The sequence below is a fragment of the Podarcis tiliguerta genome, assembly GCF_965153285.1.
Source record: "Podarcis tiliguerta genome assembly, chromosome: 9".
NCBI lineage: Eukaryota > Metazoa > Chordata > Lepidosauria > Squamata > Lacertidae > Podarcis > Podarcis tiliguerta.
The window spans coordinates 74,303,733-74,316,473 of record NC_139542.1 but is presented as its reverse complement, the minus strand read 5'-3'; the positions used below and the strand labels follow the sequence as shown (position 1 = coordinate 74,316,473).

General features: G+C 41.0%; 1 protein-coding gene and 1 long non-coding RNA gene across 8 annotated transcripts in view; one reads left to right on the top strand and one right to left on the bottom strand.

Moving 5' to 3' along the window:
- The window catches only part of LOC310657931, a 66,076-nt gene extending 63,030 nt beyond the window's left edge, over positions 1–3,046 (top strand). The window contains exon 2 of the long non-coding RNA XR_014502011.1: positions 2,228–3,046. This is a non-coding gene — a long non-coding RNA (uncharacterized lncRNA). The remainder of the gene's footprint in view (positions 1–2,227) is intronic.
- Positions 1–12,741, bottom strand: part of SH3TC1 (SH3 domain and tetratricopeptide repeats 1) — a 120,497-nt gene that overhangs the window by 24,610 nt on the left and 83,146 nt on the right. For 4 of the 7 annotated variants that reach the window (XM_083398959.1, XM_083398957.1, XM_083398958.1 and 1 more), the window contains exons 2-3: positions 5,680–5,938; positions 4,687–4,814 (exon numbers count right to left, since the gene is read on the bottom strand). In XM_083398959.1, the coding sequence (XP_083255085.1) occupies positions 4,687–4,814; positions 5,680–5,917 (366 nt within the window). In that variant the 5' untranslated portion in view covers positions 5,918–5,938. Of the gene's footprint in view, positions 1–3,573; positions 4,352–4,686; positions 4,815–5,679; positions 5,939–8,357; positions 9,279–12,741 lie in introns of those variants that run through there. The other 3 variants (XR_014501966.1, XM_083398955.1, XM_083398961.1) reach the window with 3 other exon arrangements.

Below are 12,741 nucleotides of genomic sequence, written 5' to 3'. Positions count from 1 at the left end.
CTAAAAAGGTGGAAATCTGCCCAAAAACATGCTCCGACCACAACGCTCTGAAATTAGATCTCAGACTTACTCAAACCGGTTCCTTCAGATGGAGAATGAATGACACTCTTTTAAGAGATCAAGAGATTGTGAAAAAGGCCCAAAAAACATTAAAGGACTATTTTGAGATAAATTTGAATACTACAGTAGAAAAAAGAACGATCTGGGACGCAAGCAAAGCTGTCATGAGGGGGTTTCTGATACAACAGAATACAATTAAGAAGAAGCTCTGGAATGGAAAGAAAGATAAAATACTGGAGAAAATACATCAAGGAGAGAAAAAATTGAGAACTAAACCAAAGTCAAAGGATCTGTTGAGAGAAATTAAATTCCATCAAGCAGAATATTCAAAATTGATTAATCAGGAGATTGAATGGAAAATAAAACAGATGAAGCAAAGATCCTTTGAATCAGCAAATAAATGTGGAAAGCTGCTAGCTTGGCAGCTGAAAAAAAGACAAAAGTTGAATACAGTTACAAATCTAGAGATCGAAGGAAGAACGGTGCAGAAACCAGAGGAAATTAGGAAGTGCTTCCACAGATATTTTAAAGAACTTTATGTACAGGGGCCTCAGAAAGAATCAGAGATAGATCATTTTTTAAAGACAAATGGACTACCAAAAATAACTCAAGATAAAAGATCAATCTTGAACTCTACAATAACCACCCAGGAAATTGAAAGTGCCATTCAGAACATGCAACTAGGCAAATCTCCAGGCCCGGATGGGCTTACCTCCAAATACTACAAGACTTTGAAAGACTATTTAACACAACCCTTGTTGGAGGTATGCAATCAGATCATGGATGGGAAGAGGGCACCAGAAACGTGGAAAGAAGCGTTCATCACATTGATACCTAAGATAGAATCTGAAAAGACTCAACTCAAGAACTACCGCCCCATCTCACTCCTGAATGTGGATTACAAAATATTTGCAGACATTTTGGCAAGTAGACTTAAAAAAGTTTTAATTGAAGTAATTCACAAAGACCAAGCAGGCTTTCTCCCTGGTAGACATTTATATGAGAATACCAGAAACATCATCGATATTTTGGAACTTTTACAAACTAACAGGAACACAAGGGCGGTGTTAATTTTTGTTGATGCGGAGAAAGCATTTGACAATATATCTTGGATGTTCATGAAGAAAAACTTGGAAGGGATGGGAGTGGGGCGGGGGTTTGAAAATGGGTTACGAGCAATTTATTCAGAGCAAAAGGCCAAATTAATAGTGAACAATGTGGTGACGGAGGAGTTCAAAATTGAAAAAGGGACACGACAAGGGTGCCCTCTATCCCCTCTTTTATTCATTTCAGTCCTGGAGGTGCTATTGAACATGATAAGGGAGGACCGGCTGGTACAAGGGATAGAGGTCGGAGTGAAACAATATAAACTTAAAGCTTTTGCAGATGACCTAGTTTTGACATTGCAGGAGCCAGAATCCAGTACAAAAAGAGTTCTTGAACTTATATCTGAGTTTGGTCAGGTGGCGGGGTTTAAGTTGAACAAACAAAAAACCAAGGTTTTGACCAAGAATTTGACACTTACAGAAACAGAGGGGTTTCAGAGAGAAACAGAATTAAATGTGGTAAAGAAAGTGAAATACCTAGGGATCTATTTGTCTTCCAAAAATTTGAATTTATTTAAGGACAATTATGAAAAATGCTGGTTGGAAGTAAAGAAGGATTTAGAAATTTGGTCAAGATTGAAACTTTCCTTGTTGGGAAGGATTGCAGCAATTAAAATGAATGTATTGCCGAAAATGTTATTCTTGTTTCAAACCCTACAGATCGTGGACAGAGAGGAATGTTTTGGAAAATGGCAGAAGGATATATCTAAGTTTGTCTGGCAGGGCAAAAAGCCCCGAATAAAGTATAAAATATTAACTGATTCAAAAGAAAGAGGGGGGTTTGCCCTGCCGGATTTGAGGTTGTACTATGAAGCTGCAGCCTTCTGCTGGCTGAAAGATTGGTTTTTGCTAGAAAACACCGACGTCCTAGATCTGGAAGGTTTTGATAATGCATTTGGTTGGCATGCATATCTATGGTATGACAAGGTTAAAGTTCACAAATTGTTTAAAAGCCATATTGTCAGAAAAGCGATTTTTGCAGTCTGGATGAAATATAAAGACTTATTAGAGAGTAAAACACCGAGGTGGCTATCACCGGTGGAGGCCAAAGCTCGAAAAAGACCCAATATGGAGGCCTATTGGCCGAAATATTGGGAATTAATTGAAAAAATTGGAGACGGTTGGAAGTTGCAGAGCCAGGACAAATTAAAAAACAAGGTGCGAGATTGGTTACATTATGCTCAAATTCAAGAGGTTTTTAAAATGGATAAAAAGGTTGGTTTCCAGGAGGGGAAATCGAAACTAGAGACAGAATTGTTAGAACCAAAGACCAAGATTTTATCTAGAATGTATAACTTGCTGCTTATGTGGAACACACAGGATGAGACAGTTAAATCTGCTATGATAAAATGGGCACAGGATGTTGGACATAATATTATGTTTGAAGACTGGGAAAGGTTATGGAACACCGGAATGAAATTCACGGCATCTAGTGCCTTGAAGGAAAACATTATGAAAATGATATACCGGTGGTACATGACCCCAGTCAGGCTAGCCAAGATGCATCACCTGTCTGACAACAAATGTTGGAAGTGTAAGGAAGCAGAGGGGACTTTCTTCCATCTCTGGTGGACCTGCCCAAAAGTGAAGGCCTTCTGGGAAATGATTTATAATGAATTGAAAAAGGTATTTAGGTATACCTTTCCTAAGAAACCAGAGGCCTTCCTGTTGGGCATGGTGGACCAGAAAATGTCAAAGAAAGATAGAACTTTGTTTATGTACGCTAGCACAGCAGCAAGAATACTCATTGCAAAGAGTTGGAAGACACAAGATTTGCCCACGCTGGAGGACTGGCAGACGCAGTTGATGGACTACATGGAGATAGCTGAACTGACCGGCAGAATCCGAGATTTGGATAAAGAAACAATTGAGGAGGACTGGGGAAAATTTAAAGATTATCTGAAAAAATATTATAAGCTGTATGAATCCTAAGAAAGTGCATGATTAGGAAACGTTAAGCTTCTGCGAATATGATTAAGTAAATGGTAAAATTAGTGACAAAAGAGAAAAGGAGACAATTTAAATTGAATATGTTATGTTTATTTTAAAGGTATTGAAATTGAGATATAATATATTGTATTTGGATACATAACATTCGAAAGTTACAACAAGGTATGAAATAAGGTAACAAAATGCTGACATTGTTAATGCAAAGAACGCAGAATCGGAAGGGGTGGGGAAGTCCAAGTTTTATTTTGTTTTTGTTGTTAAAAAAGAGAAAATTTGTTTCTTGTAACTACTTTATTTGTTTATAAACCTATAAAATTATGGAAAGAAACGCAATAAAAAAAATTTATAAAAAAAAAATAGAATCTCCAAAGAGGTTTGGGCATGTGTCAATTGCATTTGGTACATTTGCTGGGTAATATGCACATTGTGTGGTTAGTATGCAGAGTCTCCAAGAAACATGCCATTTTCTATTTCTTGTTCAGAAGTGTGCAATCTGCACTCCCTGGGCTGCTTCAGTACCAATCTATAATCTTACATGGGCCACAACATACCCAGCCAAGCTGCAGGGAAAAGAAGTGGGGGCCCTCTAGATAAATCCTAAATTTTGTCTGCAGTCCAGGTCCCTTCTCACCAACCTGACCTGGATGCTCCACTCAGCTGAGCAGCACAAGGGGCAGTGAAGAGGAAGGAAAGTTTTAACCAGCAGAGGCAAAGAAGACTGGACTTGGACTAATCTTTCAGCAGTGGACTGAGCCAGAAATGGCAGTGGGAAGGATTAGCGGTACTTTACAGCCTTTCTCTCCCAGACCTCTTGCCTGGTTAAATATCCCTTCCCCTGCATTTCCCCATGATAATTGGGCCCCTTGCTACTATTAAACTTTTTCCTAAACTTAATAGCAGTGGTGGTGGGGATGCATCAGAATGATGGCAGGGGGAGGGAAGGTTTAAACTTTCCTTTCCCTGCAATTCCCCTTGTGTGGCTCAGCTGACTGGGGAGCAGCTGAGAGTTGGGGGGGGCAGGACTGCGGGGGTGGGGAGGAGCTAATCTTCATCCAGAGACGACGGCACATGCAATAATCCTTCTTGGGTTGAATTGTGAGGAAAGTGGGGTGGGGGTGGAAACGCCTCCCGGGAAGCAAAGTGGGCGGAAAGAGATTCGTATCTGTGCCAGGCGCCTGAAAGCAGCAAGTGATCCTGTGAATAACCCTCCTCTCAGGCCATTTAGGGCTTTCAAAGATGAATACTATAACTGGCCTGAGAATACAGCAGGTGCTGTTATTTCAGCTTTATAGCATTCTAAGCGTTGGCAGCCAAGTTGACAGCTTTGCTTTATCATAAAGCATCAAGAAATAAGGTTGACTTCAGCTACAGAGCTAAAATTATTGCCCCCTTAAGTTGTGACCATTTTGTGCTTTGCAGGTAACAGAGACAGGGATGCCCAGCCATATTTTCTACACGAAGGATAGCAGGCTGTGCAAAAACAATTCCCATGGCTTATTATAGATCCTGGAAGCTTAATTTTGTGGCACTGAAGGCAATTGTGGATAATAACTGGTTGTAAATGACTTACACAGAAAACTGCCCTGGCTTTTTTGTCATCGTTTTCCAGAAGACGAAGTCGTCCTCTCAGATAACCCTGCAGCTGAGAGTCAGGAAGCCCAGTCTTACATCTTACCATGGTTATCTTCAGGGGTAAATCTGAAAATATGTGTTTGGTAGACTGTGAATATGAACATATGATTAACCTACCTTATACTGAAGTCAGATTACTTCATCTAGCTTAGAACTGTCTACTTTGATTGGCAGTGGCTTGCAGATGCCTCTTCCTTTTGCAAAAGGATATGTGAATATTTGCAGTATTTCACTTTTTTATTATGAAAGACAAGGAATAAAGACTATACTATATATACCAAATATAACTAAATGTGGTAAAAATTAGAATACCAACAGTAGTACAGTTCTGTGCATATTAACTCAGAAGTAAGTACCACTATGGAGCTTACTTCCAAGTAATTGTACCTATCTAAAACATCAGAAATGTCAAAAAGGTATTTTCATCATGTATAGCAGAAATATTCCATTGTTAAAAATGTGTTGAATAATATTATGAGCAGAAACACTGGGAATTTAAGTAATGAAGTATGCTCTTCAGCAGAGTAATCTCCTGAACCACAGCCAGTTGAATGCAAGCTGAACGCATTCATGAATGCAAATTATCCCCTTACTTATAATAGAACTTCAATTGAGACACTCCTTTTTCTAAGAACAAAACCAAATAAATAATACATAGTTACCCCTGTGATTTTCCCTTTTAGACTGCAATGCTACCATAATTGACATTGTTTCACTGGCAACATATGAGTATTGAAGCAGATAGAACTATTCTTCTTCAGGTATCTGAAGAAGTGTGCATGCACACAAAAGCTCATACCAGTAACAAACTTAGTTGGTCTCTAAGGTGCTACTGGAAAGAATTTTTTAATTTTATTATTATTATTGTTATTATTAAATGTTTGAGGGTTGAGGAGAGGCGAAACAACTGGAGGACGTTAACAGGCCTTACCTTTTTGCTGCTGCTGCTGCTGCTGCAATGCAATTCCCTCATTCACATTGGACAAAGGCACAAGCTTGCAAGGAGAGGTGCTCTCTCCCAGTAGCTCAGCGTTCTCTTCCCAGCTGGTTTTCTGCTTGGGTTGCAGGTGTGAGGGAGAGATGCAAGGATTCTTTCCCTCTGGGACAGCATCATACTCAGAAACAGATGTGCCAAATTGTTCTTCTCCTGTTGCTACTGAGGACTCCATCTTTTTCAGGTACTACCAGCTCTATAAAAAGCAAATTACCACACAAACTCTGTTGGTGTCGCTGACGTGATATAGTATTGTGGCTATGAGACTAAGCTACCACTTCCACTAAAGAACTCAAGAAAATGTCTCTCATGAGAAAAAGAATTTGTTTCTAGATAACAGTCACAGCTGCAGAAGTCCAAGACTATAGTTTTTAAGCAGGCTATATTAAGGTGGATTGAGTGGCTAATAATAACAAGAACATTAAAAGCATCTAATATGGTGAAGGTACCTTTGGATCAATCAGTGACTGTTGGTATTGTTCAGCAATTGATGGCTGAACAATTAAAAATGATCTGATCAATGTTTGATGAAAATGAAGAAAATGAACCAGATGATAATGGAAAAAAGGAGTCAGCGGAATATGAGGCAGAAAATGGAAATGGGGAATACACAGAGGCCCCAGACCAAACTGATGAAAAGTTGGCAGGACTAGATCAAGAAATGATCAAATGGAAGGAACCTGGTGGTCATGTGGAAAGGGAAAGGGAAATGGAGATGACCTCCAAACAAGGATTTAGAGAAGTAGAAGATAAAGTCACAAATGATTTGGATAGCTATCTGGATATAGTGTTGATGAAGTGAAGAGCAGAAAAAAAGCTTTCAGTCTTCATTCCTGGCCTTTTTTTAGTTTTAGCAGAGAGAAAGTACTTTGCATACAATCTGGAGTGAATTAAGAGAATGTTGCTATTAAAAAGACTGGGGAAAATAAAAATGGAAGGTCTAAGAGGTGGAGATTGGATACCATTGTAAACACAACAGGACACGGAGCTGAACATATGGATCTGGATATGAACAAGCAGATATATAATGAGAAACAAAAATAGAATACTGGTCCAATGTGTGATCTTAGCGGAAGGACTATGGACATGGATAGAATAATTTAGTATTATTCAGTATGGAGTAATGATGTGGGGAATTAATAAAGGTAAAATTAAAATGGTTAAAATTCATTAATAATAATAATGGGTGGTGGTTCTTCTTTGGATCAAAGCTGATTTGGAGGAAAACACATCAAAATGCAGTATTTCATATGATACAGGATATGGGTTGCTGCTAACATTGTGGGTGTACATCTTACCAAAGTAGTGCTGGGACCACGCTGGACCGGATGGGCGTATGGACACAGTCCTAGTTATAGTTGCCACCTGACCCCCAGGACCAAGGCAGGATCCAGGAGACCCTTAAGCCGTTGATCTTTCAAGAAGCCCCGTATATTTAAAAGTAAGCAACCCCCATCCAGAAGAGGCTGCGCAGCTAATCCTGGATTAATTCTCCCATTGCACCTCTCTGTCTTCACAGGATTAAACCTCAGTTTGTTAATCCACATCCAATTAATCACTGCTCCCAGATAAAAAAAATTAGACTTCTGCTGTCTCTCTGGAATCAAAAGGAGAGATACAGCCAAGGCTCATAACCATATTCCTATTTATGGCACCCCATCCTGCACCCAGAAGAGAACTGCTTTTCAGCAGCAAACACCAGAAACCCAACTAAATGGATGCCATCAATTGCCCAGGATTTGCTGGGGAGCATTTGGAGGGAAGAAGCAGGAGATGGGGGGGGAGGGGCTGTTTCATCCTTTCCCGGCTGCCGTATTCCCTTTTTCCCCTTATTAACCTACAACTGGGAGAAAGTGGCCAGGGAAATAAACTTTCAATAGTAAATTGCCCCCTCCCGCTGCTTCTCCTTAATTATAAAATGGCCCCCACGTTGCACACCCATGGTAGACACCAGCTGGGAAGCTCTTGTTTACAGTTGTCATTCAGCTTTCATTCTGTTAACCCCCAAACTACACCAGCTGTCATTTTGACCTACATGGATAGGGGGAAAGACAGTGTAAAGTGTGCATATGGAAGTGTGGGGGAATGACTTTGGATTTAGGACTTAAGGGTTCATTGGATTTCATATTCTAGGAAGAGAAAATAATCTATCCTGAAAAGCTGAGTTTTACATCAGTTTGCCATTCCCGCCCCCCCAGGCACCGCAACTATTTTATTTTACAGACTAATCCCCTTCTCTTCTCTTCTCATGCATGCAGTCTTCCTGCAAAAAGCTGCGTTAGTTGCCCAGTATCTGAAATAGCCGCAGAGAGGGCCAGCCCAAGACATTTTGCTAGTTGAAGCAGAACGCCAAATGTTGCCTCACCCCAACGCCACGTTAAGGTCAAAGGACCATAGCAGGGAAAGTTATGTTGGCACTTGAGGCAGAAAAATCTCACAAGTGCCTCTTCCCGACAGTCAAAATACAACAACAACAAAATTAGAATAGCTAACAATTTGTTGCCCTTGTTCTGAAGTAAACACCTCACTCTGCCTAATGATAGGGTCGGCCCCATGAGAGCCACAGAACTGAATCAAAACACGCAAACAAAAAGTCTGAGAGAGAGTACACCTACCTCCCAGCCTTGCTGGTTCCTAATTTTCACTTCAGCAACATAAGGCACATTTTACCAGTTTTGTTCCAACCAATTCCCGATACATCCTTTCCTGTTTGAACCTCCCCCCACTTCTCCTTTCCTGTTGGCTCACATCTGATCTGGACAGTTTAGCTAACTCTGCAAGTTAGTTGACCATTAACAGACACTGTTCATCTTAGAGTCTCTTCTTTAAAACTGACTTGTTGCTCTTTGCCTGTTGAAATCCTGAACTCCAGGGTAGCAGATTATATCCTTTTTATTGCTTTCAGCTTTTAGAACCAGCGCATCACTCAAGGGGCAGACTTCAGCTTTGCTTTTGCCTCCTGCAATCAACAGCAGAATAAATGGTGGGGCTCAAGACTTCCTAACCAACAGCTCAGGCCGGAAGCCCTTCCCCAGGCCCTGCCAAGGGGGGACTCCCAGGTTTACTCATTGGTGAGAAAAATGCCAGTGTTCAGGGACCTGTCTTCTCACTTCATATATCCTAGGGTGGAAGCCTTTGCACAGAAAACAGGCACTGTGCTGAGCCCTGGATCAAATTAAGCCCTAATAGGATCAATGATGGAACCACAATGGTTAAAAACATTTAACATACTGACTATAATCCAGCCAAATCACAAGATAGTAAAGATGCAAGTCAGAGTGACACACAAGCAGCTCAGCAATGTTAGCACAGTTCCACTGGGTGTGCCAAAGGAACAATCACTGCATAAAAGGTCCTCTCTGACACATGGCCACCAACTTCATAGACCTAGGCAGCGGACACACCAAGATGGCCTCTGACTGAGACCTCAGTGTGCAGTCTGGATGGTATGGCTGCACATGGTCCATCACATAGCTCAGGCCCGTTTAGGGTTTTATAGCTTAAGCACTTTAAAATGGGCCAAGAAACATAGCAGAAGTCAGTGAAGCTGACTGTTGTGCACCCATTAGGACTGTGGCAGCCACAATCGGAACCAGCTGAAGTTTCCAGGCTGCCTCTAAAAGCAGCCGCACATAAAATGCATTACAGGAGTACAGTATGAACATGACCAGAGCATGGATCCCTGTGGCTAGGTCTACCTTCTCGAGAAACGTCTGCAGTTGGGTGAAGCTAATAAAACAATCCTGGCTACCAGATTTAAATGTTTTTATGTTTAATGTTTAATTATGCTTTTATGTATGTTAGAAGGCACCCAGAGGGGCTGGGGAAACCCAGTCAGATGGGTGGAGTGCAAATAATAATAATAATAACCAACATTACCTGGGCTTCCCCAGTCAGGAGCACACAAACTTGTGACCCAGGGCTCTTACAATCAGTCTTCCTGACCAATGTAGTTTTTCTCAGTCTGGAACCATTCATGCTCATCTAGATTGAGTCCACACGGGTGGGTATGGTTACTTACTACGCATTTGAAAACCCTCCCTTGATTAGGTTAAATCATTACTAACACAACAACATAAGGTGATGCCTAAACATCAGGCTCATGTGACCAACTCCTTGATGACCACGATAAAATTAATGCTGAAGACCAGACTCAATTCAACTCAGGGCTTATCTACCCGTAATTTTTTCCTGCTGGTTTCTTCTGGGGAAAGCTGCTCTTTAGTGCTCAATCGGAGCAAACAGCAATTCGGGTTTTCTCCAGGTTGATGTTTGCTGAGCACAAAAGAGCAAGTTTTCCCTGGGAAAGGAGTGGGGCAAGGGGGAAACCGCTCAGAGTTGTGCTTTCTAGACATGGAACAAGCGGAAATGTGGATGAGCCCTCACAGGGGGCCTTCTTTAGCGGTCAATGAATATACAAGTCATAATGTTGTCACTGGAAGTAATTAATTTGACTGATCTATATAGATATGGTGACCTGACCTACAATAGAATGTATAATAGTTAATTGCAGCCCTAATTTATGTTACTCTATAACTTTCTGACTCATAGGTCATATTTGGCCCAGCAGGGGTCCCAATTTCACCCACAAGGCCATTTTCCAAAAACTATTTGATTTTAAGTGAATTGCCATCTCATCCAAATTTTGGTCAGGTGGTCATCCGGTCAAGTTATGCTGTTACTGAGAAGGGGGCAGAGGTCAAGAAAATTTAAATTAGACACATGTATGATTGATTTTGGCCTTTTCTAGCAACTATCACATCTTCTGCTTTCATAAATACTACTAGAAGGAATACAATTTTAAAAATCATAATTTGACTCCAGACTTAGGGCTTGTTTACATTCAAGCATTATTTAGCTGTTGATTGACTTTCCCCTTATCTGAGTTAGACAAGAGTGATCTAAACTCACATATATTTCCGTTCATAACAGTAGGCTTCCCCTTCTAATGTGCTGGTTCTATTATGCCTAAAAAAATATCAAGGGGTCATGCAAAGAGGGCTTTTGTGTGTGTGTGTTAAACCCACTCAAAAGTGTGCAGAAGCACATATGCAATTGTAAATTTTTTTGTGTGGTTTTCTGAGAGATGAAATGAAAGGGGGAGTGAACTAGGACGAGTTACAAGCACCCCCAGAAAAGAAATAATTGAGCAAGTAGTGGGCATGGAAAGAGTAGCAGAAAGTGACGATTGATCCCCACCCCCACCACCAAAAAAACCCTCACCAAAAGAAATAGTATGAAGCCCCATTTTCCCCAACTTATTGGATTAACCCTGCACTAGGTAAACCTAAATTTTCAGGGGGAAAGCATAAAGATTTGCGTTTGAGGGTAACATAAGATGGACTACGCAAATTGAATGCGAATACAAACCGTAAACTCCAGTGCAGCCAAACCCTAACAGTACAAGTTGGCCCCATTGAGTTCAACTGTATTCAATTACAAGCATTTATTTACAGGATTGCAGTCTGTTTGTTGCCCATAGGCCCAATGAAATCAATGTGAAAAGAATGTCAGGTCTATCCTTTTTCGTTGATTTCAGTGGGCATTGTGTGCAAAAAAGCATACACACACTATACCTTGAAATCACATTTGTGTTACCCTGTTCCTCCTCAAAGAATTCTGGGCACTATCATTGACCCCTCACAGAGATATAATTTCCATAAATCCTTTACAAACTAAAGCACCCAGAATTCTTTGAGGAAAATATGCTTCAAATGTATAATAATAATAATAATAATAATAATAATATGCCACCCATCTGATTGGATTGCCCCAGCTACTCTGGGCATCTCCCAACAAAATATTAAAACACACACAAAAGACCTCAACAGAAAGCATAGTGTGTGCATAGTTTTTGATGACCTGGAAGCTGTCTGCGGACAAACGCCAGCTCCCTCGGCCAGTAAAGCGAGATGAGCGCCGCAACCCCAGAGTTGTCCGCAACTGGACTTAATGGTCAGGGGTCCCATTATCATTACAAACCAGGGGTCAGCAACCTTTTTCAGCAGGGGGCCGGTCCACTGTCCCCCAGACATTGTGGGGGGCTGGACTATATATAGAAGGGGGAATGAACGAATTCCTATGCCCCACAAATAACCCCGAGATGCATTTTAAATAAAAGGACACATTCTACTCATGTAAAGACACAGATTCCTGGACCATCCGCAGGACGGATTTAGAAGGCAACTGAGCCGGATCCGGCCCTTGGGCCTTAGTTTGCCTACCCATGATCTGAACCCATATTAGGAAGATGTATATCCCCTTTATGTTTAAGATCACAAGCTGTATGTGATATTCCGTTCTCATTCTACTCCGGATCCAGGTCCAGCTATCACTTGGCCCTTTCTACATAAAAACAAATACTCAAAACATGCCCACCTACAATCCCTTTTGGATAGTTTGATGCATTTAGGTTTCTTTTGAAAGGAAGCTGAGATATGCATGACATGTGAGTGGGGGAAAGAGAACATTTCCTTTTATTGTTTTCTTCAGGGCCAGCACAGCTTCCTGCTTCACTGAGTCTGCATGGTCAGCTGAATATGCAACGGATTTTCAGATGCAGCCATCTGAAACACCCTCGTGGAGTGTAGTGGTTAGAGCAGGGGTGGGCAACCTAGGGCCCGGGGGCTGGATGTGGCCCAATCGCCTTCTCAATCCAGCCCTTAGACGGTCCGGGAATCAGTGTGCTTTTACATGAGTAGAATGTGTGCTTTTATTTAAAATGCATCTCTGGGTTATTTGTGGGGCATAGGAATTTGTTCATTTTTTCCCCTTCAAAATATCCTCACAGAACTCTAGCCCAATGGGTGCCATTAATTTGATTTTGAAATTATTTTAGAATGATTTTAGAATGCTGTGTTACTTTGATTGTTGTTAGTCGCTCTGAGCCCGGCTTCGGCTGGGGAGGGAAGGATATAAACAAATTATTATTATTATTATTATTATTATTATTATTAGTATTAGTATTATTATTATTATCCTCTGTTCATCTATTTACTG